At 44.5% G+C, this 27,514-nt stretch overlaps 1 protein-coding gene across 1 annotated transcript in view; it reads left to right on the forward strand.

Annotated features, from left to right (window-relative positions):
- LOC126272377 (opioid-binding protein/cell adhesion molecule-like) overlaps nucleotides 1–27,514 on the forward strand; it is a 256,864-nt gene that overhangs the window by 107,026 nt on the left and 122,324 nt on the right. The window contains exon 2 of the mRNA XM_049975191.1: nucleotides 26,861–26,980. Coding sequence (XP_049831148.1) covers nucleotides 26,861–26,980 — 120 coding nt within the window. The remainder of the gene's footprint in view (nucleotides 1–26,860; nucleotides 26,981–27,514) is intronic.

Raw genomic sequence — 27,514 nt, forward strand, 5'->3', positions numbered from 1 at the left:
CATCGCTAGAAGAAAGTACATGTTGGAGGTTTTCTGCAGCTATAGGGATAACATGTGCATCACAATGTGCGAATGAAATGGCACAGCAACTGAAAATTCTCTCCAGAGCTGGAGTACGCGGGCATCACGATTCTTGTGGGAGAAAGATTTCTATTGCACGGAGTTCCAACGCGATATTTTCGTCGTAGGGTACAGCGGGGCTGTTCTGTTCATTTCAACTGTAAGCCCTATATAACATGACATGACACTTTAAAGAAATCTGTCAATGTGGTAGAATTATGGTATGTTAATTGCAAATAAAGTTTGCATCACACCGGTTCACAGAACTTCTGAAGGTAGATGTTGACTGTGGATATAGTGTCACAGACACAGTCCCTATGACTGTTTAGAGGTGTCACTAAACTCGCCCAAAGATGTAAACAGCCATGCATGAGCTGCTCTTATTAGACGGAGGGGGTCCGACAGCCGATGAGTTCCAGTCATTCCAGCAGGAAGGAGGTACACGCTTCGTGTTGTCTGTAGTTCCACCATATCTAGACGGTCAGTCGCGCCCGGTTCGATTGCGCCCGCATAGTTACTTTGTGCCAGGGAGGGCTCTCAACAAGAGAAGTGTCCAGGCGTCTCGGAGTGAACAAAAGCGATGTTGTTCGGACATGGAGGAGATACAGAGAGACAGGAACTGTCGATGACGTGCCTCGCTCAAGCCGCCCTACGGCTACTACTGCAGTGGATGACCGCTACATATAGATTATGGCTCGGAGAAACCCTGACAGCAACGCCACCATGTTGAATAATGCTTTTCGTGCAGCCACAGGACGTCGTGTTACGGCTCAAACTGTGCGCAAGGTGCTGCATGATGCGCAGCTGCACTCCCGACCTCCATGGCGAGGTCCACCTTTGCAACCACGACACCATGAAGCGCACTACAGATGGGCCCGACAGCATGCAGGATGGACCGTTCAGGATTGGCATCACGTTGTCTTCACCGATGAGTATCGCATGTGCCTTCAACCAGACAATCGTCGGAGACGTGTCTCGAGTCAACCCGGTCAGGCTGAACGCCTTAGACACACTGTCCACCGAGTGCAGCAAGGTGGAGGTTCCCTGCTGTTTTAGGGAGGAATTACGTTGGGCTGACGTACAGCTCAAATGGCTCTGAGCACAATAGGACTTAGTATCTGAGCTCATCAGTCCCCTACAACTTAGAACTACTTAAACCTAACTAACCTAAGGACAGCTCACACATCCATGCCCGAGGCAGGATTCGAACCTGCGATCGTAGCGGTTGCGCTGTTCCAGACAGAAGCGCCTAGAAGTGCTCGGCCACACCGGCCGGCGTCGACGTACACCGCTGATGGTCATGGAAGCGCCGTTACGGCTGTACGATACGTGAATGCCATCCAATATATAAAAGATCGAAATTTCTTTACACGAACAAAGTGTTAAAGAAACATCTGAAGGAGGCAGAAATTACAATATATAAAAAAAGTCTATTACGTCCCAGTGTGTTTAAGTGTCAAAATCAAAACATTTGTCTCAGGGGGTTTAGCCGAGTGGTCGCAGTCATGGCGCTGCAGTCATGGACTGTCCGCTGTTCCAGGCGGGGGTTCGAGTCCTCCCTCGGGCACGGCTGTGTGTGTTTGATAATTTAGGTTGAGTTGTGTGTAAGCTTAGGGACTTATTACCTTAGCAGTTAAGTCCCATAAGATTACACACATTTGAACATCTTGAACATTTGTCTCGGGTAAACTTTTTTCGTCTCTTTCCACCGCATATACGTCGAGAAACCGGCCATCACATTCCTGGCACGTTACCCAGAGGAGCTGCCTACAACACTTGTTATTGCTTATTTCACATCTTCCTCGGACCATGAAATACTTGCCTTTTCCCTTTTGGCCTTACGGATCATCTGAAAACAAATCAAGAGAACGTGTTCTCTAGACTTCTGCAGTAAAATATCAGTTAAACTAATAACGACGTGCAAGGTCCATGGATTCATGAAGTTGTTTTCATATCCGTACACGCCAATCCGTTTGATGCAACTTGAAACGAGACTCGTCCGACCAGGCAACATCTTTTCCAATCGTCAACAGGACAATATCAGTGTTGTCGGGCCCAGGAGAGGCGTAAGGCTTTTTTTGTATCGTGCAGTCATCGAGTGTACAGAGAGGGCCGTCGGCTCCGAAAGCCCGTATCGACACTTGTTGACATCCCAAAACTGAAACCTGCAGCAGATTGGGGAAGGGTTGCAGTTCTGTCACGTTGACCAATTCTCTTCAGTAGTCGTTGGCCCAGTCGGCGCAGGATCTTTCTCGGGCCGCAGCGATGTCGGAGATATGATGTTTTACGTGATTCCTGATATTCGCGGCACACTCGTGAAATGCTCGAACGGGAAACCCCCACTTCGTCGCCTTCTCGGAGATGTCGTGTCCTATCGCTCGTGCGCCAACTATAGCACCATGTTCAAACTTACTTAAATCTTGACAACCTGCCATTGTAGTGGCAGTAGCCGATCTAACAACTGCGCCAGACCCTTGTCCTACATAGGCGTTGCCGACCGCAGGGCCTTAATCTGCCTGTTTATATATCTTTGTGTTTGAATACACATGACTGACCCGGAAAAAGCCGCACGTGTACGGGGCGAAATAGCCTAAAGAGGAGACATTTCTAAAGACACGGCAAGTTATAACTTTGTGAAAGAAGCCAGCAGTATTTGTTGATGCACACACTGCATAATTTGTGGTCTTATGCTATTAAAATTTCACGTTATTGTGTATCGTAGACTTTAATTTGTTACGTTGTATAGTTCAACTGTGCCAATAATATGTCTCAATTCGCTTACCTCTAGAGTTCGTTTTTCTGACCTGTCAGTAATGGTACGGAAAACACCCTTACAGCAACCACTTGCGACGGCACAGAGACAATGGAACACTGAAGGCAAAACGACTCTGACTATATGAGGGACTAGTGTACTGTTGTAACTTTTCTTATTTCTGGCGAATTATCTCCGTGAGCAGAATATCGCCGCTGTACCCTATGTGGACAAAAAGCTATGTCGCATACGGCCACAGAGAAATATTGCCAACATTCGGACGAAGGCCGCACAGACATGAGTGATACTGATTGGCAGAGATAGCCATCCACGCCGAACACAGACAACTACATCTAGGCAATCGAGAAACAGATTCGCAGCAATCGCAGAGTGACTATCGCGAACATTGCTGAGCTGATTTGCATCTCAATATGCATTGCTCATTCCATCATCCGAGATCGTCTGCAGTATCGGAAATTGTGCTCACACCTGGTTCCGCGATTTCTGTCACCGGAACACAAAGGAGAAAGCTTTATACTTGAAAAGAGCTAGAAGTGTGGAAAATTAAGCAAAGGCATCGTTGTCCTGCACGACAAAGCGTCACCCCACACGGTGCGCTCAATACAAGCTTTGCTTCAATGATTTCGATGGGAATTTCAGAAGTAACTGCTATAGCGTCCATGCCTTGCACCATGCAGTATCCATCTTTTCGGAAAGCTAAAAGGAACATATGGGAGAAATAGACTTCCCAGCGACGAGGACCTCCGTGACCTAGGAGCAGGTTTTATCGTCGAAAAATCGAACTGTTGATGGAGCGTTCCGTCCGTTATTTACAGAGACGTGGTTACAATGTAGAAAAGTAGTATCACGTACCTGTTCACTTTGAAGTGTTGTGCAGCATTCAATGAAACCTACTTGATTTGCTATAATAGAGTGTAACTTACTTTTTGTAATCCCCTCGTGCTTCCGAAAGCAACTTTCTTCATAACTTGTAGTCGACAATTTTTTATTTTCATTTTTCTTATTAATATTCATCACGGCATATTTACACTTTTTACCTGTATTGGACAGTTCACTTAAATCTTAACTAACATTCAAAGTAATTGGTACATCCCACTCACGAGACAACCTGCTGGCTCATTCGAGTCGCACTCCAAATCTATCGAAACATGCGGACTTTCAAATAGTGACAGTCACATTTATAGTACGAAATTCCCACTTCGAATGTGGTCAGGTGACTGGGTGTCACTTGTGTAATATGTCTGTACGCGGGATTTCCACGCTACTAAATATACCTAGCTCCATTGTTTCTGATGTGATAGTGAAGTGGAAATGTGAAGAAACACGAACAGCACAAAAGCGTACAGGCCGACCTCATCTGTTGACTGACCGAGACCGCCGACAGTTGAAGGGTGTCGAAATGTGTAATTGGCAGAAATGTATCCAGACCATCACACAGGAATTTAAAATTGCGTCAGGATCCACTACAAGTACTATGACAGTTAGGTGGGAAGTGAGAAAACTTGGATTTCATGGTCGAGCAGCTGTTCATGAGCCACATATAAGCCGGTAAATGACAAACGACGCCTCTCTTGGTGAAAGGAGCGTAAATGTAGGACGATAGAACAGAGGAAGAACGTTGTGTGGAGTGACGAATCACGGTACACAATGTGGCAATCCAATGGCAGGGTGTGGGTATAGCGAATGCGCGGTGAACGTCATCTGCCAGCGTGTGTAGTGGCAACAGTAATATTGGGAGGCTCTGGTGTTATGTTGTGGTCGTGTTTTTCATGGAGGGGGCTTGCACCCCTTATTGTTTTGCGTGGTAATATCACAGCACATGCCTACATTGATGTTTTAAGCACCTTCTTGCTTCCAAATGTTGAAGAGCAATTCGGGGACGGCGACTGCCTCTTTCAAACACCTGTTATTCAAAAATGGTTCAAATGGCTCTGAGCACTATGGGACGTACCATCTATGGTCATTAGTCCCCTAGAACTTAGAACTACTTAAACCTTACTAAACTAAGGGCATCACACAACACCTAGCCATCACGAGGCAGAGAAAATCCCTGACCCCGCCGGGGATCGAACCCGGGAACCCGGGCGTGGGGCACCTGTTATTAATGCACGGCCTGTGGCGGAGTGGTTACACGACTATAACATCCCTGTAATGGACTGGCCTGCACAGAGTCCTGACCTGAATCCTACTGATCACCTTTGGGATGTATTGGAACGGCGACTTCGTTCCAGACCTCACCGACCGACATCAGTACCTCTCCTCAGTGCAGCGCTCTGTGAAGAATGGGCTGCTATTCTCCAAGAAACATTCTAGCACCTGATTGAACGTATGCCTGCGAGAGTGGAAGCTGTCATCAAGGCTAAGGGTGGGCCAACACCAAACTGAATTTCATCATTACCAATGGAGGGAGCCACGAACTTGTAAGTAATTTTCAGCCAGGTTTCCAGATACTTTTAATCACATAGTGTAGGTGTGCGGATTAGCTTCTCTCGCAGCCTACTTACTACCACTATGGAATATGGAATACCTCACTCTTTGCAGTTCTCACAGTCATGGATGCAAACTGATCGATAAGCACCCAGAAAAAGGGGTCGAATGTTAATGTCATTCTGTGCACCTGTACCCCGTTAGGACAGTATGGAAATGTATGCCACAGTTCTGGTGACAGGTAGAATGGCCACTAGATTGCGTTACGTTTGCTCGCGATTAAAGTTGTTCTCAGGTCTGTTGTAGTTTAAAAAGGGGTTAAAACGGCGTCAGGTGTAGAATGGTCACTGTTCATGGCACGGAGGTTCCGTGTACTCGTGTGATACACTGTTATCATCATCTGACAGAATTAGAAAGGTGCCTCAGTGTGGGTGCGGGTCGGATAATGCAATATTCAGATTTATGCGTCATGTGAATGTGATAGTGGCCCAGTGTTGGACTGCGTGGGAAAGTGAGGACAGGTCAAAATTCCGGCCGACCACATCTGACCACCGAACGTAAGGATTGCCGTATAGTGTACCAACCGCATCTTAACCGCTTTACATCTGCGCCTGGCATTCGAGAACAACTGGTGGACTCCCTGCAACATTCTGCGTCATCTCCGACCGTTCGTCCGAAGCTAGCAGAAGCCGGACTAGGGAATTGCCGTCCCATATATGGTCAGCCGTTAAGACAACGCGAGCGACAGCCTTTGGAGTGGTCCCGTGACCTGGAAGCATGTAGCGCTAACGAATGATTTTCCAGTGTGTTCAGCGGTTACTTACAGCTACAGGGTGTTTCAAAAATGACCGGTATACTTGAAACGGCAATACAAACTAAACGAGCAGCGATAGAAATACACCGTTTGTAGCAATATGCTTGGGACAACAGTACATTTTCAGGCAGACAAACTTTCGAAATTAGAGTAGTTACAATTGTCAACAACAGATGGCGCTGCGGTCTGGGAAACTCTATAGTACGATATTTTCCACATATCCACCATGCGTAGCAATAATATGGCGAATGAAATTACCCGAAACCTTTGACAACGTGTCTGGAGGAATGGCTTCACATGCAGATGAGATGTACTGCTTCAGCTGTACAATTTTTTCTGGATTCTGTCGGTACACCTGGTCTTTCAAGTGTCCCCACAAAAAGAAGTCACAGGGGTTCATCTCTGGCGAATAGGGAGGCCAATCCACGCCGCCTCCTGTATGTTTCGGATAGCCCAAAGCAATCACACGATCATCGAAATATTCATTCAGGAAATTAAAGACGTCGGCCGTGCGATGTGGCCGGGCACCATCTTGCATACACCACGAGGTGTTAGCATTGTCGTCTAAGGCAGTTTGTACCGCCACAAATTCACGAAGAATGTCCAGATAGCGTGATGTAGTAATCGTTTCGGATTGAAAAATGGGCCAATGATTCCTTTGGAAGAAATGGCGGCCCAGACCAGTACTTTTTGAGGATGCAGGGACGATGGGACTGCAACATGGGGCTGTTCGGTTCCCCATATGCGCCAGTTCTGTTTATTGACGAAGCCGTCCAGGTAAAAATAAGCTTCGTCAGTATACGAAAGGCTGCCCACATGCATATCGCCGTCATCAATCCTGTGCACTATATCGTTAGCGAATGTCTCTCGTGCAGCACTGGTAGCGGCGCTGAGGGGTTGCCGCGTTTGAATTTTGTATGGATAGAGGTGTAAACTCTGGCGCATGGGACGATACGTGGACGTTGGCGTCATTTGGACTGAAGCTGCAACACGGCGAACGGAAACCCGAGGCCGATGTTGGATAACCTGCTGCACTAGCTGCGCGTTGCCCTCTGTGGTTGCCGTACGGGGTCGCCCTACCTCTCCAGCACGTTCATCCGTCACGTTCCCAGTCCGTTGAAATTTTTCAAACAGATCCTTTATTGTATCGCTTTTCGGTCCTTTGGTTACGTTAAACCTCCGTTGAAAACTTCGTCTTGTTGCAATAACACTGTGTTCTAGGCGGTGGAGTTCCAACACCAAAGAAATCCTCTGTTCTAAGGAATAAACCATGTTGTCCACAGCACACTTGCACGTTGTGAACAGCACACGCTTACAGCAGAAAGACGACGTACAGAATGGCGCACCCACAGACTGCGTTGTCTTCTATCTCTCTCACATCACTTGCAGCGCCATCTGTTGTTGAAAATTGTAACTACTGTAATTTCGAAAGTTTGTCCGCCTGAAAATGTACTGTTGTCCCAAGCATATTGCAACAAACGGTGTATTTCTATCGCTGCGCGTTTAGTTTTTATTGCAGTTTCAAATATACCGGTCATTTTTGAAACACCCTGTATGTCCTAACGTTAATGACCGTCCTCGACGAGTACGAAGGAAAACTGTTGACTGGTCTGCCCTTCTAGTGCTCTGAAGCGGCACAGCGGTGTTCCTCCTGGTGTCACTGTGTGAAGAGCCTTCGATCATGACTTCACGTCACGGCTGGTAATGACGGAGGGAACTCTGACAGCATAACGGTACGTCATGGATATCCTGCGTCCTCATGTTACTTCTCATGTAATGGTATTGTGATATCATTTAGCAGCAGTAGAATGCTTGTCCACAGGTGGTACGTGTCTCTATGAACTGTTTGCGTGATGCCGAGGTACTCACGTCACCACAAAGATTTGCAGGTCTGTCCCCGATAGAACACGTATTGGACCAGATCTGACTCCGTCACAGAGCCAATATTATAAAGGTGTCAAGAATCACCATCTACAGGGTGGTCCACTGATAGTGATCGGGACAAACACCTCACGAAATAAGCATCAAACGAAAAAACTACGCCGGCCGGGGTGGCCGAGCGTTTCTAGGCGCTACAGTCTGGAACCGCGCTACCGCTACGGTCGCAGGTTCGAAACCTGCCTCAGGCATGGGTGTGTATGATGTCCTTGCGTTAGTCAGGTTTAAGTCGTTCTAAGTTCTATGGGACTGATGACCTCAGCAGCTAAGTCCCATAGTGCTACGAGCCATCTGAACCATTTTGAAAAAAACTACAAAGAACGAAACTCGTCTAGTTTGAAGGGCGAAACGAGATGGCGCTATGTTTGGCCCGCTAGATGGCGCTGCCATAGGTCAAACGGAAATCAACTGCGTTCTTTTGAATAGGACTCCCCATTTTTAATACATATTCGTGTAGTACGTAAAGAAATATGAATGTTTTAGGTGTACCACTTTTTTCGTTTGGGGCCGCTGCAATACTCACAAACGTATGAGTACCTGGTATCACGTGAAATTCCTCCAGTGCGGTCGGTATTTGCTTCGTGATACATTACCCGTGTTAAAATGGACCGTTTAATGACTGCGGGAAAGGTCGATATCGTGTTGATGTATGGCTATTGTGATCAAAATGCCCAACGGGCGTGTGCAATGTATGCTGCTCGGTATCTTGGACGACATCATCCAAGTGTCCGGATCGTTTGCCGGATAGTTTCGTTATTTAAGGAAGCAGGAAGCGTTCAGCCATGACCTGCAACAAATGATGATGCCCAAGTAGGTGGTTTTAGCTGCTGTCGCGGCTAATCCGCACATCAGTAGCAGACAAAATTGCGCGAGAACCGGGAATCTCAAAAACGACGGTGTTCGATTGCACGCGTCCCAAATTGCTATGCACCAGGAATTGCATGGCGACGACTTTGAAAATCGTGTACATTTCTGCCACTGGGCACAAGAGAAATTACGGGACGATGACAGATTTTTTGCACGCGTTCTATTTAGTGACGAAGCGTCATTCACCAACAGTGGTAGCGTAAACTGGCATAATATGCACTATCCACGATGGCGGCGACAAGTGGATCATCAGCGACCTTGGAAGGTTTATGTATGGTGCGGCATTATGGGAGGAAGGATCACTGGCCCCCATTTTATCGATGGCAATCTAAATGGTGCGATGTATGCTGATTTCCTACATAATGTTCTACCGATGTTACTACAAGATGTTTCACTGCATGACAGAATGGGGATGTTCTTCCAACATGATGGATGTCCGGCACATAGCTCGCGTGCCGTTGAAGCCGTATTGAATAGTATATTTCACGACAGGTGGATTGGTCGTCGAAGCACCATACCATGACCCGCACGTTCACCGGATCTGACGTCCCCGGATTTCCTTCTGTGGGGAAAGTTGAAGAATGTTTGCTATCGTGATCCACCGACAACACCTGACAACATGCGTCAGCGCATTGTCAATGCATGTGCGACCATTACAGAAGGCGAACTACTCGCTGTTGAGAGGAATGTCGTTACACGTATTGCCAAATGCACTGAGATTGACGGACATGATTTTGAGCATTTATTGCATTAATGTGTTATTTACAAGTAATCACGTTCTCAAAAATGGTAAGTTCACAAAGGTACATGTATCACATTGGAACAACCGAAATAAAAAGTTCAGACGTAACTACGTTCTGTATTTTAATTTAAAAAACCTACCTGTTACCAACTGCCGGCCGTGGTGGCCGTGCGGTTCTAGGCGCTACAGTCCGGAGCCGCGGGACTACTACGGTCGCATGTTCGAATCCTGCCTCGGGTATGGATGTGTGTGGTGTCCTTAGGTTAGTTAGGTTTAAGTTGTTCTACGTTCTAGGGGACTGATGACCTAAGATGTTAAGTCCCATAGTGCTCAGAGCCATTGGAACCATTTTTTGTTACCAACTGTTGGTCTAAAATTGTGAGCCATATGGTTGTGACTATTACAGCGCCATCTATCACGAAGTGAAAAAAGTGGTCCAACTGAAACATTCATATTTCTTTACGTACTACAGGAATATGTAATAAAAATGGGGGTTCCTAATTAAAAAAACGCAGTTGATATCCGTTTGACCTATGGCAGTGCCATCTAGCAGGCCACCCATAGCGGCATCTAGTTTCTCCCTTCAAGCTACACAATTTTCGTTCTATGCAGTTTTTTAGTTTGACCGTTACTTCTTGAGATATTTGGCCCGGTCACTATCAATGGACCACAATGTATACTAGTTGTGAGTAGCTTTGTTTCATCTCAAAATAAGTGTGTTACGTTAGATGAATGTTATTAGTTGCAAGAGAAACGTACACCCAGCGGATCTCCTGTTTTGCTCATCTTTTGCACGAGTCCTGTACATACTTGGATGTGACGAATGATGCTACTGGACGATGCATTTCTCATGTCAAGATTCTTCATTACAGCCCATTGTATCTCATTACGGATGTGCCGGTATATTTTTCATTATTATTACCAGTCATATCTGGAGAAATTTGTTTACTTGTAGTGAAGATCAGAAAAAGTGAACGACGAGATTGCACACGTAGCCGGCTGCGCCGCGTCTCTGCTCGACGGCTGGCGCTCTCGTATTGCAGTCAACAGGCTCATAAAATTTCTAATTTCGATTTATGGAACGCCCTTAAGAAGAACATCGCACTAGAGCGTTCTTTCTTACAGCTAAGTAGATTGTGTCTGGGAAGTAGGGACCAATATTAAAGTGCTGTAGAACACACGAAGTTTATTGAAAATGTAATGTTTATTCAAACCCATTAAATAACTTATCCCATTTATGTATGAAAATTTATATCCTCCATAAGACCACCCAAGGCTGCACGTCAACGAGCATCGCGTTCATTTAAGTTCTCAATGACTGGTTCACAAACATCTGGTGGGATACCGTTAATAAACTTTTTAATTTCGTCCTTCAATTGGTGTCTTGTTTTTGGTTTGTTCACCTACACTTTTGATTTAACAAATCCCCACAAAATTTCACAAGGCGTAAGATCGCATGATCTGGCACGTCATTTCTGGTTGTCACGCAAAGATATAATTTTTTGATGAGTCTTTGCATTCAGCAGAGCAATCGTTTCACGGGATGTGTGATACGTCGCACCATCATGTTGAAAAAAAAATCATCATTTTCATCAATAAGAGGGGAAACCAATCGGAAAGTGTGTTTCGATAATGGTCGCCGTTCACAGTGACAGCACCGCCCTCATTACGAGTCGATCACTCTTCCTGCCCAGAACCCACACCACACAGTCGTACGTTGTGGATGCAAGTCACCATCCACAGGGGGGTCCATCGTTGCTCACGTCCGTAGGTATAACCTACATTACCCTACACATGACCCCTGTGTGGTGCTAAACGAGTAACAGTGTCATAGGTGATATACAATATGTCCAGAAACATAAAGAATAACCGTCCTTTTCAGGATCATCCAACTAGAGACGAGAACCACCTAGTTCGTATTATGCAGCTTAATATTGGAGGTATAAGCTCTGCCAAATGTAACAAAAACAGCTGCATGAACTTAACATTGATGTTGTCAACATTCAAGAAACACATACCAAAGATGAGCAAGATCTTCAGCGTAGAGGACGAATACCTGGTTGTACACTGGTCGAAGCTATCCACCATCCACAATATGGAATAGCCCCTTATGTGAAGTCATGCCTAAACGGAGTGCATGTAAGTCATTCTACAGACATTAACCACATCTACACAATAGTAATCCAGATAAACGACTTAAAAATTATAAACCTGTACAAGCCTCCAAGTGTGAATTGGATCTCCACAGTTGTGCCGGCTTTCGATCACCCTTGTATATACATTGGAGACTTTAACAGCCATCACACGGATTGGCGGTACGACACCGTCGATGTCAATTGGGGAGTTACTAGCTCAATGGGCAGAAACTACCAACATGCACTTGGTCTTTGATGTAAAAGACAAGGGAACCTTCCACTCTGCACGCTGTAATAAGGATTACAACCCCGACTTGGTATTTGTATCCAAAGATCAGCTAGATCAACCACTTAATGCCACTAGTACTCTTCTGTCTCACTTCCCAAACTGCCAACACCGTCCTGTTATGACAGAAATTGGTTTAAAAATTCCCCTTGTAAAGTTAATGCCCCTACCCAGATGGAATTTTCAACCAGCTAACTGGGATGGATTGTCAAAAGACCTTGACTCCAACTTAGCTGCGAAGAACTTACAGGATACAGAAAACCACTACGATGAATTCTTTAGACTAGTTATCAAAGCTGCTAAGTCAAACATTGCTAGGGGTTACAGAAAGGAATATGTTCGTGGCTGGAACCAAGAAAGTGAGGCTTTACATCAAGAATACCAAAGTTCTAGAAATCAAACAGTGGTCTCACAGCTACTCCACTCTTGAAACAAGAACAGACGAGAGAAATGGGAAGCAACACTTAAAGGAATGAACTTTGCCAAGTGAAGTAGGAAAGCATGGAGAGTCTTGACTGGGCTAACTGGCAAGCAACACCTCAAAACGCCGTATCCTAAATTGAGTCCCGACCTCATTGCCAACCAGATTGCAGACCTCACAAGGGCAAAGAGAGACAAGAATCATACATGAGCAGTAAAATGTAACCTCTCTAACCTCAAGAGCAGTGCCCAAAGAAACGAGCCGCTTTCTAGGCCCTTCTCCATAGCGGAAGTAGAAAGTGCTGTCAAGCAACTGAAAGTCGGTAAGGCTGCTGGCCCTGAAAGCATCTACAATGAATTTATTAAGAACATGGGCCCACACTGCATACGCTGTCTCACTTCGCTCTTTACTTACATACTCAAAAAGAACTACCCCTCCTGAACAAGCTTGCTTCAGACAAGGACGCAGCTGCACCGATCAAGTTCTTGCCATAACTACCCATATTGAAGCAGGTTTTCAAGGCCATCTGAAATCAACAGCTGTCTCCATCGACATTACAGCCACGTATGACACAGGGACTGATCTACAAGCTACTGCGAGTTGTACCAAGTCGAGAAATTGTGGATCTAATATCCAGCATGCGTAGTGAAAGGCATTTTAAGTGTTTCTAGGCAGCTCTAAAAGCCACAAACGGAAACCAAATAATGGACTACTACAGGGATCTGTTTTGGCCCCATCACTATTCAATTTATACATTAATGATTTACCAACCACAACAACAACTAAATTCATCTATACTGATGACATCGCATTGGTAGCACAGGCCAGTAATTTCGAATTCTTACGGAGGATCTGGAGAAGATGTCAACTTTCTTTAAGACCTGGAGATTGATCCCAAACACATCACAAACTGAAGTCTCTTGTTTCCATTTAGCGAATCGTGCTGCGAACTACAACCAATGGACAAACGTTGAGGTACAATCCTTTCTCAAAATATCTCGGAATCACTCTAAATAGAAACCTGAACTACAAAGAGCACATCACCAAGCTTTCTCATAAAGTTGATTCAAGGAACAACATATTACATAAGCTCAGAGGTTACAACCTGGGGAACCACTGCTGACTGTCTGCGTTTAACCGGCATCAGTCTTGTGTACTCTGCTGCTGAGTACAGTGCACCTGCCTGGTTGAAAAGTGTACACAAAACTTAATGACACAGTGCGCTGTATTACTGGTTCCATCAAACCAACACCATGCCACTGGTTACCTGTACTGAGTCGCATAGCTCCACCTCACTTAAGGCAGAAACAAGCTCTACTGAGGGAGGCCAAGAAAATCTCGGCATCACCCTCTCTACAACTGCACCAGGAATTCTGTCAACCGCCACATCAACGATTGCGGTCACGAAGACCAGCAAGTATTACTGCAGGACAACTCATCGCTGATGGTTTTGATCTAAATGAAAGCAGGAAGCATGAAAGGACAACAAAAACATTGGGAACAAGAGCCCATCACCTTGATCCCACAAAGAAGCCAAAAGGTTTTGAACTACCGTGGAACCTCTGGTGCCACCTCAATAGGTTAAGGACTGGACATGGTTGTTGTAGGTACTTCTCGTACAAATGGGCTGGATCAGTTCACCAATTTGTGAATGTAATCAAGAAGAGCAGATACCTCAACATTTAGTTCAACGCTGTCCACTTCATTCCTACCCTGGAATTCCTGACTACTTGTTCAGTCTCACACCCAGATTAATTAATTGGTTGAAAAACACGGACTTTAAGGTTTGATCTTGTCTTATATCATGAGTTTATTGTATAAAATCACTTGCCTTGTATCAACTGTATATAGTATAAAATCACTACACGATTAAATTAAAAAAAAATCCCACAGTCTCTCGCGGATTTTCGTTACCTCATATACTGCAGTTCTGTTTACTGACGCACTCAGTGAGGTGGAAGTGCGCCTCATCTGGGAAAAATATTCTTTTTGTGAAGTTCTCGCTATTCGCTTCTCGAGCCAAGACCCATAGAGCAAATCGATGTCTCTTTCCATGATCTGCAGGCCTCAAGCCTTATGTAAGTTAAATCTTGTACGCATGCATTTTCAGATCTTTTGAATGGATTTCATGCAGTGAAGTTGGTGATAAATTGAATTGTCGAGCTGTTCGGCGAACCGTTTTTCTGGGGCGTACCGACCGGCCGCTGTGACCAAGCGCTTCTAGGCGCTGCAGTCTGGAACCGCGCTGCTACTACGGTCGCCGGTTCGAATACTGCCTCGGGCATGGATTGTGTGATATCCTTAGGCTAGTTAGTTTAAATAGTTCTAAGTCTAGGGGACTGATGACCACAGATGTTAAGTCCCATAATGCTTAGAGCCATTTGAACCATTTGGGGAGTACCGTCAGATTGTCACGCACGACAGCAATGTTTTCTTGTGTTCGAACACTTGTGTTATCTTAACGTATGACATAGAACCCGTGGTCTCAAACATCCGGATCAACTTCCGAACTGATGATTCGCTTGGAGTAGAATTACGTCAGTGTGACACGCAATTCACCAATGGTGGCTCTGGGACTTTCGCTGTTTTTGTGATAACTTTTTATTACTTGGATATGTTGCTCAGTTGTTATCTGCTCCGTGACGGAAATAAACATCAAACAACATTTCTCACCATGCAAAAACTATCAGGCTATTAAACGGAAGGAGCGCAGATATCAAACAAAATAAAACCACAGCTGCCAACAGTCATATGATAAAATTGCGCAAAATTCTAATCCGTTCTTACTTCCCGGTTACCCATTTTGTATTACAACCGTGGAAAAGACGAGATAAATCCGTGACCCGTTGTATCTATGATAACCTCGGTAGAGCATTAGGTTTAAAGTAAAATAACCTCTTGGTGCGGCTCTAGAGGCCCATATACTGTTTTTTCGGAATAATTTAGCCGCTGTCAGAAAGTTTCTTTAAATGAATTGGCAGTTCGTGCCCACCGATTTTATGAATTCATTATTCTGCGACAACAAGACTTTCATTGTCATATTAACTTTTCTCTCCATTCATTCGACTAACAGCAGCTTCGAATCATATTTAACCCATCGACCTGTAGAATACCTGATGTTTTTTAGTCAAAGCCTGATCCAAACCCTTAATTGACTTAACTATGCTAGATTTATCAACGAACAAAGTTCCACTACAATTTCAATCGGACGCAACGGTATTATAGACCAGGTTTTAAACATCCTACATACTTTTATTGTCTGGATGTAGAGTAAACATACACTTGGAGATATTACACTACTGGCCATTAAAATTGCTACACCACGAAGATGACGTGCTACAACGCGAAATTTAAACGACAAGAAGAAGATGCTGTGATATGCAAATGATTAGCTTTTCAGAGCATTAACAGAAGATTGGCGCCAATGGCGACACCTAGAACGTGCTGACATGAGGAAAGTTTACGACCGATTTCTCATACACAAACAGCAGTTGACCGGCGTTGCCTGGTGAACCGTTGTTGTGATGCCTCGTGTAAGGAGGAGCAATGTGTACCATTACGTTTTCGTCTTCGATAAAGGTCGGATTGTAGGCTATCGCGATTGCGGCTTATCGTATCGCGACATTGTTGCTCGCGTTTGTCGAGATCCAATGACTGTCAGCAGACCATGGAATCGGTGGGTTCGTGAGGGTAATACGGAACGCCGTGCTGGATACTAACGGCCTCGTATCACTAGGCGAGATGACAGGCATGTTATCCGCATGACTGTAACGGATCGTGCAGCCACGTCTCGATCCCTGAGTGAACAGAGGGGGACGTTTGCAAGACAGCAACCATCTGAAAGAACAGTTCGACGACGTTTACAGCAGCAAGGACTATCAGCTCGGTGACCATGGCTGCGGTTATCCTTGGCGCTACATCACAGACAGGAGCACCTGCAATAGTGTACTGAACGACGAACCTGGGTGCACGAATGGCAAAACGTGATTTTTCGGATGAATCCAGGTTTTGTTTACAGCATCATGATGGTCGCATCCGTGATTGGCGACATCGCGGTGATCGCACATTGGAAGCGTGTATTCGTCATCGCCATACTGGTGTATCACCCGGCGTGATGGTATGGGGTGTCATTGGTTACACGTCACGGTCACCTTTTGTTCGCATTGACGGCACTTTGAACCGTGGTCGTTACATTTCAGATGTGTTACGACCCGTGACTCTACACTTCATTCGATCCCTGCGAAACCCTACATTTCAGCAGGAGAATGCACGACTGCATGTTGCAGGTCCTGTAGGGGCCTTTCTGGATACAGAAAATGTTCAACTGCTGCCCTGGCCAGCACATTCTCCAGATCTCTCACCAATTAAAAACGTCTGATCAATGGTGGCCCGGCAAATGGCTAGTTACAATACGCCAGTCACTACTCTTGATGAACTGTGGTATCGTGTTGAAGCTACATGGGCTGCTTTACCTGTACACGCCATCCAAGCTCTGTTTGACTCAATGCCGAGGCGTATTAAGGCCGTTATTATGGCCAGAGGTAGTTGTTCTGGGTACTGATTTCTCAGGATCTATGCACCCAAATTGCATGAATGTGTAATCACATGTCAGTTCTTGTATAATATATTTGTCCAATGAATACCCGTTTATCATCTGCTTTTTTCTTTTTGGTGTAGCAGTTTTAATGGCCAGTTGTGTATTAGAAATCTCAGCTTTATCTGCAGTACCGCTACGTAGCGGATATAAGCCATCTTTTACTCATTAGTGTTTGTCTTAAGTAAAGTGCAAAATGCCAATAGTTCATTTTTCTACAGTAAAAGAATAACAGTAGACTATTCTTTCTTTGTCTTTCCTCGGAGCTGAAAATTTCTTTATTATTTGTGTGATGACTCGTATTTCTCCAGTATTTCGTAATCGACAGGATCAGTACTTCCTAATTGTTCTTATACGAAAGAGATCTTCATTTCATGAAGAGTGTGTATCGGGTTTCTCGAACTGTGTTTCAAGTGTTGGAAATTTTGCAGTTTCCCCTCACTTACGGAGAGGGAAACATTTCATATTAACTCATTTTATTCAGAAGAAACGTCGGTTTTAGATGGTACCCATTGCTCCATCAGTGACGGATTTCAGTTCCTTGACCTTGCATCTTCGATAAAGTACAAATTATAGATGAGGAACAGCAACAAGGAATACGTTTTCCAGCTGAAGGTGTTGATGCAAATGGAGCTGACGTACAGTGTTCGGTGAAGAGCCAGAGCGCCTCACCGCTCTGTGTGGCCTGTCCTAACTCAGTGTCTTTGGGCCACGCCAGTCGGAGTTGTGGTACTACGAGGCTAGGAAACTCGGCTAACTGGTATCTACAGCACGGGTCGGACAGCGAGTTAATTGCGATGTACAGCAGCCCGTTCCTTCCACTTGTCGGCTTGGCGGGCCACTCTCCTCCACGCGGGAGAGGTCGCCTCTCAGAAGAAACTCTATTGTTCGCTGCCACTCCGCTTAACGACGACCTGAGGTTGCACCCCTTCGTGCCGTGACTCTTCGTTTAGGTCATCGCATGATGCAGCTATGGCAGCGCAGAGATTTCTGCGCCGTTTTGTTACACGCCAGTGCTAATGGTCCTAAGCCGACACGTTATCCAAGGCTTTCGCCGAAAATGGTCAACAATGTTTGATCGAACAACACTACCTTTATTTTACAGTTTAGAGAACTACATACTACCGTACATTATTTTTCAGTTACTGGAACTTTAGTATAAATTATATTATAGAAGTACATAATCAAGATCGAAACCAAGCTTACTGTCCTGTATTGAAAACGGAATCCACTGAAGAGTCATAAGCTATGTTTCCTCTCATTTAACGTAAAGTGTTTTAACAATAAGAGAAGTTGTATGAAACATAAAAAATGGCTCTGAGCACTATGGGACTTAACTTCTGACGTCAGCAGTCCGCTAGAACTTAGAACTACTTATACCTAACTAACCTAAGGACATCACACACATCCATGCCCGAGGCAGGATTGGAACCTGCGACCGTAGCGGTCGCGCGGTTCCAGACTGCGGCACCTAGAACCGCTCGGCGGCCTGAAACGTATTTCTGAGAAAGTAGCCAAGGGGAATACACATCTGCGGTGTAAAAAAGTTTTAGTTTGTGTTTATAACAAGAGTCATAGTGGAAACTAGATTTCAGGATTTGCAGTGCAATACCTTTTGGGTCCTTTTCCAGGTGCTGATACCATAATTTGCATTTGTCTCTTGTGAATGATGTTTACACTTTATTCCTTTGCTGATCATTTGAAATATATCTTCTGTTACCCATGGTTTCTTCGCAGTTGCCTTCCTTGTGCCTCTATTTTTATGGCGTATTTCTGTGATACCCAATTTAGAAGCGTTCCTGCCTCTTAAATAGAACGGCCTATTGTGATATTAGCTATCACAGTTTCTTCATCCTCTGTTCTCAGTCTTCCACTTCTTTCCATATTCTTTCTTCCGAAAGGCTGTCCATCATTACTAAATTGTGGACTGAGTCTATACTTACTGCTGGGTACGTCTTACAATTCAATACGTGTTGTCCGCATTTCTATTTGTTCGTCACTGATCCAGCTGGAATATTCTGTATTTAGTAGCCATTTTCAAGAGTAGCTCCCCTTTTCGTGAGATTGTAACAGTGTCTTTGCTATTAGTAACTGAAACTTGTTGCACGGCCCTATTAGCCTTTCTGTTTGCTCCTTCCTATTACAGACACAATGTTTTCCTGTATATCTGTCTCCTATTCCATTCCTCACTACAGCGTTGGAATCAACCACGAACATTAGATATTCATCACCCTTTCCTTACTGACTTACGCGTTCATTATACCCACAAAAGAGAGGGAGGGCCACGTTGCAAGGAAAATAGTTTTTAATTTTTATTGTTTTTTACATTAAGCTGATTAAATATGAAAACGATACTGAGGAATTTCATTCATTTACATATAGGAATCACAAACAAACGTCCGATTCTACCATTAGAATAACTACAACTAAATAAAGAAGAGAAGTCGATGCATGTTTCAATTTACCCCTCCAACGGGGCAGATTGACACATACCAAAATTTCACTGAAAACAGCCTACTTAGTTTGAAATTTCTGAAATGTCAGAGGTGTCTTCATTGTGTCCACAGTATCCACCCATCTAGAATGGATCATTAGCGGCTCAGTAACAATGATACCTCGCATTGTACCCATTCCTCTCCCTTTCTATAAACATCCCCACAGATCAAACAATAATATTCTTCTTCTTCTGCGTAAGATGGATAGAATTTCAATTTTTTTTTGCTGCTAGTTGTGGCTTCTTGGATTCATTTTATCTTGGTTTCCATTCTTTAGTGCCTTCTTTCCTATCTTTCATCTTATAGTGCCTGTTTATCAAGTGTGTCTGTTAAAATGGCACACTTCCTTTTCTTTTTTCCCATGGTTGCTCTCTTTCCTTCGTCCACCTTCACGGAAAAGGCGAATGTGCTCAGAGGAAAACATTTCTCCCCTGAAGGTCCTGGAGTAGCATTAACAGCACTCGCCACATTCTCGGAGCTAGTCAGACGATCTGTAAGTTTTTCGTCTGGAGCAGGCCTATTGGTTTCAAAATATTCACGAAAATCAATTCCTTGGAATTTATAGGTTGAAATGGGAATATGTCTTTTGCTGAGAATCAAAGTGATGTTTGATGGCGCGAAAGTGGCAGAAGCTCTTTGTTTATAATGGAAGTCAAGTCATAAACTGTCAGTCTTTCCTGGATTTGCTTTCAGCCAGGCATCGATTGCCTCGCTGCACGTTTTCTTGAACGGGGCTGTAATCTGTGAGAACAGTGTGGATGAAATGACAGTAGCACCACTCAATCGTTCTAACATTCGTTAAGAGCTTCTGTGCTCGGGCGGAACAAATGGTTATCCAGCAGTCGTAGGACAGGATCTTCTTTTGTTGGTCAGATTTGTCTAATAAAATGATCGAGAAATATTTTAAAAATATAGCTCCATTATTCATCTGGAAACTGTGGCAGCACCGATGCCTCCTGTGGGCTCGTCCTGATAAAATCTTTAAAAAAATTTCTTAGAAAAATTATCATGGGCGGAATGAAGGTCCCTTGAACACACATAGCAGCTGCATCTGTTACCATTTCTCCCCGTTAAGCGTAGCTTATAATTCCGACTTGGTTCACATCTTTCTACGCAACTATCCTGTTTGGCTTTTAGTTACACCCGTTTCGCTGACGTTCCAGATTCTAGAAGGGGAAGGAGGATGACGATAATAAACATCTCCCAACTTTTAGAAGAACTCCCCAACATTTTTTTATTAAATGCTGTCATTTTTCCCAGACTTGTGTTCTCGGTTTATCTGATAATAAAATCATAGTTTTATCAAAAAATCATGAAATCCAATCGACTCCAGCTATGTCCTTTTGTGCCCAAGATTATAACATTTCCAGGTTAAAGTATGCTGCACAAGGATATTCCATTTTTCATACTTCCACTTTGGTCAATTCGAACATAATTTCTCTGGATCTCACAATTTAACCTCTATTATTGCATGATTGTTTGAAGATCCTTTGGTGTGTTTCGATTGCCCACATGTAACTTTTCCGTCAGTGTCTTTTTTTCTTTTTGATGAGTAGAGAGAGATTACAGTAAAAAATATTAAATTCTTTTGCAATTTTTCTTGTGGAATAATCGCTCTTTCCTCCATTTTCCACAACTTGAGTGGCTGCTCTCTGCATCACATCTGAAAGTGTTAAACCTTTTCCTGTTTTGTGATTGTATGACGCATTTTGTTTACCAGTCAGTAAAAATTTATACTGAGTGAACGCTAAATACAAGAACAGGAACATAAAAACATTACATTATCCAACATGCATAAAAAGTCTGTCTAACGAAGAGTGGCTTACGTGCCCCACTCTGCACCGCCATACGAAACACAAGTAAACATTTTGACAATCACTTTAAACTAAAACCAGTTATTACATTATTAAACAACAAAATGGAACTATTTATCACTTGTGAAATTCAATGTCACCGAGCGTGTTAATTTACAGAAAACATTTTTAAAACTCTAAACAGTTACTCATCAATGACGATTTCGGTCAAAGAAAGAGAACATAAAGAAGACGCCAGCTACGACAATCATGGCGAAGACATCACGCAGAGCTCCATACGATGGCAGCACCTTATAGGATACTTCATGAAGAAATTCGGATGTTGCAATGTACCTTTGTCGCAACGAGCCCCTCATTCCCCTACTTCCTCTGCTTGTGACATAGGGATCGCTTCGCTGACGATACCTCGTCAGAATAACTCGATCACTTCTATTAATGAACTGTAGCGGTAACTCTCCATACGTTACACCCATTTTAGTTGTACCTCTAAATATTTAAACAATGGGGTGTGCTCAAGATTAATCTTGTAATCAGATTGTTTGATGTAAGACCCACCAGTTATACAAAAAACCGTTTTTTCCAAGTTCCCAACATGTTTCAGCACCTCTTTGCCATCATCAGTGGGTTTCTGTTTTATTTAATCTGTAATGTGAACATTTTTACTAAATGATTACAAAATTAGTGAAATATTTAGTTATAACAACAATTTTAACTAAATATTTTGTAATCATTTACTAAAAATGTTCACAATTACAGATTAAATAAAACAGAAGCCAACTGATGATGGCACAAAGGTGCTGAAATATGTTTGGGAACATGGAAAAAAACGGTGTTTTGCATAACTGACGTACATCCCACAATTTTAACTACAAGCACGTAAAACACAAGGAGCAAATCAAAATGATGAATATAATGTAATCGGATACTATACTGTTCTTTCCCGTTGTTATTGGCGTTATATTAGGTTTACCCATATTTCAGGATCACTGCCATTCATCATACTAAGTAGATGTGTGTCCAACCCTTTCAGAAATTCGTTAGGATCATACAACGGCGGTGCTTTCTTGCACCACAATTGCATCGCCAGCGAGCAGTCTTAGTGAAGCTGCGACATGGTCCCAAATAAAGATAGTAGTGCAGGATTACATTATTGACTTGCTAGTATGACCTATTTATTTTAGGATTATATGAAGGTTGTCCAGAAAGTAAGTTCCTATCGGTCGCGAAATGGAAACCACAGTGAAAACCACAAACATTTTATTTGAAACAGTTAGGTACACCTTCCACATACTTCTCTACGTAATCGCCGCTCCAACTTCGAGTTTTTCGTAGTGTTGTATCAACTTTCCAATATCCTCGTCATAGGAAGCAGTCACCTGTGATTTCGGCCAGTTACCTGCACTGGTCTGCAGCTCGTTGTCTGTGGAAATTTTTTGTCTTAATAGCCAGCTGTTCTTGTAAGCAGAGATGAGTCTCAGGGGGAGCCAACTGCGAACTGTATTGTCGGTGATCAAACACTTCTCATCGGAAATGCTGCAGGAGCGTCTTCATTGCCCCTACAGTGGGCGGCCGAGAATTTACATGAACAAGGAACTGGTCGACAGTGGTGTTATGTGGGTTGCATGACACAGGCGAAATCTCTAACCAGGCTCTCATACTTGGCAGGAGACGCTATTCGCTAAGCATCTTTACTTGCCCACTGTTCACTCAAAACTGAAAAGAGCGACGCGTCAAAATCTACGGGCATACTAGAGACACTGTCCAACACATCGGTGCAAAGCTGTACGGGATTTCGCGACAAATCGGAACTTATTTTCTGGACAACCCTCGTAATATGCTTTGTCTCTCCTAATCATATCGTAAGACGGTCACTGTGGACCGAAAACGACAGTCATTAAATGAAATTAAAGAATCTAATTCTGAAAAATGTTATAGCGCTCTTTATCCTACATGACAAATCGTTCATTTACATGTAAGGCATGAAGGGTCCTACTACTCTTTCTTGGAGCATATCGGATGCTACTTTCTTTTCTGTGCAACGTTCGCCGTCCGGTATAAACTACTGATTGCCACCAGTGAAACATTTCGCAACTAGTCGTATATTTACGTAGACACTCCGCACGATCGTATCTTGATTAACAGGTGACGCCTTTCGAAAACTGGAAAGTCATAAACTAACATCATCCAGCATTTGAAAGATGTGTATGAATAAAGTGAGTTATTGCTCAGTTCGTCGTCATATTTTGAGAGATGCTTATTTACGTCCAGGAACGCCTAATATTTGTTGTTAGAAAACGTTACAGAGTCTTGCAACGGACGCATGTTAGCGGTATTGATCTACATGAAGGAGGGCAGTTATTACACTAAAAAACAAAGAGCTGGTGCAACACGAAGGAGTTATCCGAATGGGACGCATATTGGTTGATGTGCTGTACATAAACAGACAAACAAGTAACAAATAATTCCAAATTCAGGAAACTTTGATTCATTCAAGGAAATGTACTTCACAGATTGAGCAAGTCAGTAAGACATTGGTCCTCCTCTGGCCCTTAAGCAAATATTTATTCGGATTGGGATTGATTGACCCAGTTTGTTGGATGCCCCCTCGTGAGCAAATTCTTTCCAACTGGCGCCTCAGATCGTCAAAATTCCCAGACGGTTGGAAGGGCCTGCCTATAACGCTCCAAACGTTGTCAACTAGGGAGAGATCCGGCGACATTTCTGGCCAAAGCAGGGTTTGGTAAGCACGACCACGAGCGATAGCAGATCTCATTGTCTGCGAGAGGGCTTTAGCTTACTGAAATGTAATCCCAGGACTGCTTACCATGAAGGGCAACAAAACGGAAGTTAAAATGTCGTCAGCGTACCGCTGTGCTGTAAGGGTGCCGCGGATGACGAACTTAAGGGTCGTGATATGAAATGAAATGGCAACACACAACATCACTCCTGATTTTTGGCCAGTATGGCGCGCGATAGTCATGTTAGTATTCCGTCTCTGTCCAGTGCATCTCCAGGCACGTCTTTGCTGGTTATTAGGGCTCAAAAATGGTTGAGATGACTCTGGGAACTATGGGACTCAACATCTGAGGTCATCAGTCCCATAGACTTAGACCTACTTAAACCTAAACAACCTAAGGACATCATACACATCCATGCCCGAGGCAGGATTCGAACCTGCGACCGTAGCGCCTAGTACCGCTCGGCCACAGCGACCGGCCATTAGCGCTCAGTTCGAAGCGGGACGCATCACTGAAGACTTTTCTATGCCAGTCAATGAGATTCCAGTCTGAAGACGTATCTGGAGACACCTTGGGCAGTGTTAGGATACCAAACTGGCTGTCGCCCGCCATACCCGGAGTTATGGTCTGGGGTACCATTTATGTTCATATCAGGACCCTTTAGGTTGTCTTCTACGGCATGTGTACTTAGTAATTAGTCTTGGCCTGCTCACGTGTAACACGTCCGCTGCCTTCCTTCCCCACGGCTCGACTGCTCATTGTTCTTTCTTCCCACGGCCAGCTGGGCTGTTCCGTTTGGGTTACCTGGGCGAATCCCCACCTTGGTACTTTCGTAAAATTAACTTGTTCATTACCTTTTACCATATTTACTTTCATACATTCTTTTGCCATCAACACATATTAATCAGAGTTTTTTTTTCTTTCGCTTATTACCTGTATTCCTTAAACACTACTGAATATTTACTAGGGGGGTATTGGTCGTATAGTCCGCCCCCGGTAGCTGAGTGGTCAGCGCGACAGACTCTCAATCCACAGGGCCCGCTCAGGGACTGGGTGTTGTCCTAATCATCATCATTTCATCCCCATCGACACGCAAGTCGCCGAAGTGGCGTCAAATCGAAAGACTTGCACCAGGCGAACGGTCTACCCGACGGGAGGCCCTCGTCACATGACATTTCATTTCACTGGTCGTATAGCAAGGCTTGCAGTACCATTCGTCTTTTGGCCGCTAGATGGCTCTCCTTGCCTGCCTGCAGTCACTCGTGCCATCCTGTGCCATTCCTTTACAACAGTACTACTGCTCTCAGTGCTTGTAGCGTCTTGTAACGTCACAGGCACCCTAACAGCACAGAGGTACATCGATGATATTCTATGCTCTGTTTGTTGCAAACCATCATGAACTTCCATTTCTGCAAGATAATTCTCTCTCACACACGGCGAGAGCTGCTATTGCTTGTTTTCGTGTTTGCCAAACCCTACCGTGACAACAAGGTCGCCGGATCCCTCCCTAGTTGACAATATTTGAAGTATTATGGCAAAGCCTTCCAACAAACTCGGAATTTTGACGATCTAACGCACCAGTTGGAAAGAACGTGCCACAATTTCCCTCAAGAGGGTACCCAACGATTCAATCATGCAATGCCAAGCCGAATAAATGTTTACATATGGGGGAGAGGTGGATCAACGCACTATTGACTTACTCAAATTGTGAAGTTCTTTCTCTTGAATGAATCACCCATTTTTTCTGAGATTTTAATCATTTCCAGAATGCGATTTCCACTCTGCAGCGGTGTGTGCGCTGATATGAAACTTCCTGCCAGATTAAAACTGTGTGCCGGACCGAGACTCACACTCGGGACCTTTGCCTTTCGCGGGCAAGTGCTATACCAACTTTTTTTTTTTAATCTCATTTTGTTCGCTTTTGTTCCTTGCGTCTGCTCGGGGCGGACGTCGTAAGACATCCGTTTAAGTTCGTCGTTGATCGATTAACTCAGAGGGCAGCTAATCCTCTGACCGAAGACGCTGAGCTGCCGTGCCGGCGACCCAACTGAGCCACTCAAGCACGACTCACGCCCCGTCCTCACAGCTTTACTTCTCCGAACCCTGCAGAACTAGCACTCTGAAAGAAAGGATATTGCAGATAAATGGCTTAGCCACAGCCTGGGGGATGTTTCCAGAATGAGATTTTCACTCTGCAGCGGAGTGTGCTCTGATATGAAACTTACTGGCAGATTAAAACTGTGTGCTGGACCGAGACTCGAACTCGGGTTCTGCAGGGTTCGCAGGAGAGCTTCTGTAAAGTTTGGAAAGTAGGAGACGAGGTACTGGGAGAAATAAAGCTGTGAGGAGGGGGCGTGAGTCGTGCTTGGGTGGGTCAGTTAGTAGATCTCTTGCCCGTGAAAGGCAAAGGTCCTGAGTTCGAGTCTCGGTCCGGCACACAGTTTTAATCTGGCAGGAAGTTTCATATCAGCGCACACTCCGCTGCAGAGTGAAAATCTCATTCTGGAAATGGTTACTAACTGCCAGGTCGTTTTAGTAATCATCTGTTTATCTGTAAGTGTACAACACGCTACCGATTTCTGTCTCTCTCGGATAATTCCTTCGCAGTGCGTTCTGTTTTTTTTTCCTTTTGTGTTTGAGTGTATACGCTACACAAATACAAGCATATGTCACATACCGAGATCGCTGTTACAAGTGCTGCTCGGCTGCTGGGCGCCACGTGATTTACGAGCGCTGCTCGCGCTTGTGTGCCGCAGGTTGGGTGGCGCGCTGCACGTGGATGTGGGCTGCCAACGGCGCCGCCGGGCGCAGGGCCGGTGCTGGGCTGACCTGCCTCTGCACGCTGCTGCTGCTCGCCGGGGACCTCCCGCAGGCAGGTGAGTGGCGGCTCGGCATACACTTGTCCTCACAAAGTGACGCTCACGTCCTAAGTCCCTGAAACCAGCGAAGCTTTCTGCGAACTGTAGAGTCAAGGAAACAACACAGGCCTTCCACCGAGTCCTTTTGTATGGTATCACAACCGTTTTCTTGAAAGCCGCAGACAAACATCTCTCTACATTTCTGGTGAGGGAGGATGCCTGTTAGGTCAAATTAACCATCACAGCTAAGGTGTGGAGTGAGCAGAAGGTGAGCTGATGTGGCGAGGATGATCCGGAAAACGCCACAGGGGTCTGTATAGTCTGAATTACATACTGAGTGGGCTGGACTTCTCCCATCAATAGTACATCAATGAGAGTCTACTGTTGCCTATTCCCACTGCATTACCACTTACCGCGAGCAAAGCAATATGTCTCCATGAAGGAAACTTTTCTTCTTTTCATTTTCCTTTTACCTTTTCCCGTTTCCTTATGGGTTCGGCATTTATGTAAGGTGTGATTCAGAAGTTTCAAGACTGATTCGTTTCTGAGTAG

The sequence above is a fragment of the Schistocerca gregaria genome, chromosome 5 (genome assembly GCF_023897955.1).
Source record: "Schistocerca gregaria isolate iqSchGreg1 chromosome 5, iqSchGreg1.2, whole genome shotgun sequence".
Lineage (NCBI taxonomy): Eukaryota > Metazoa > Arthropoda > Insecta > Orthoptera > Acrididae > Schistocerca > Schistocerca gregaria.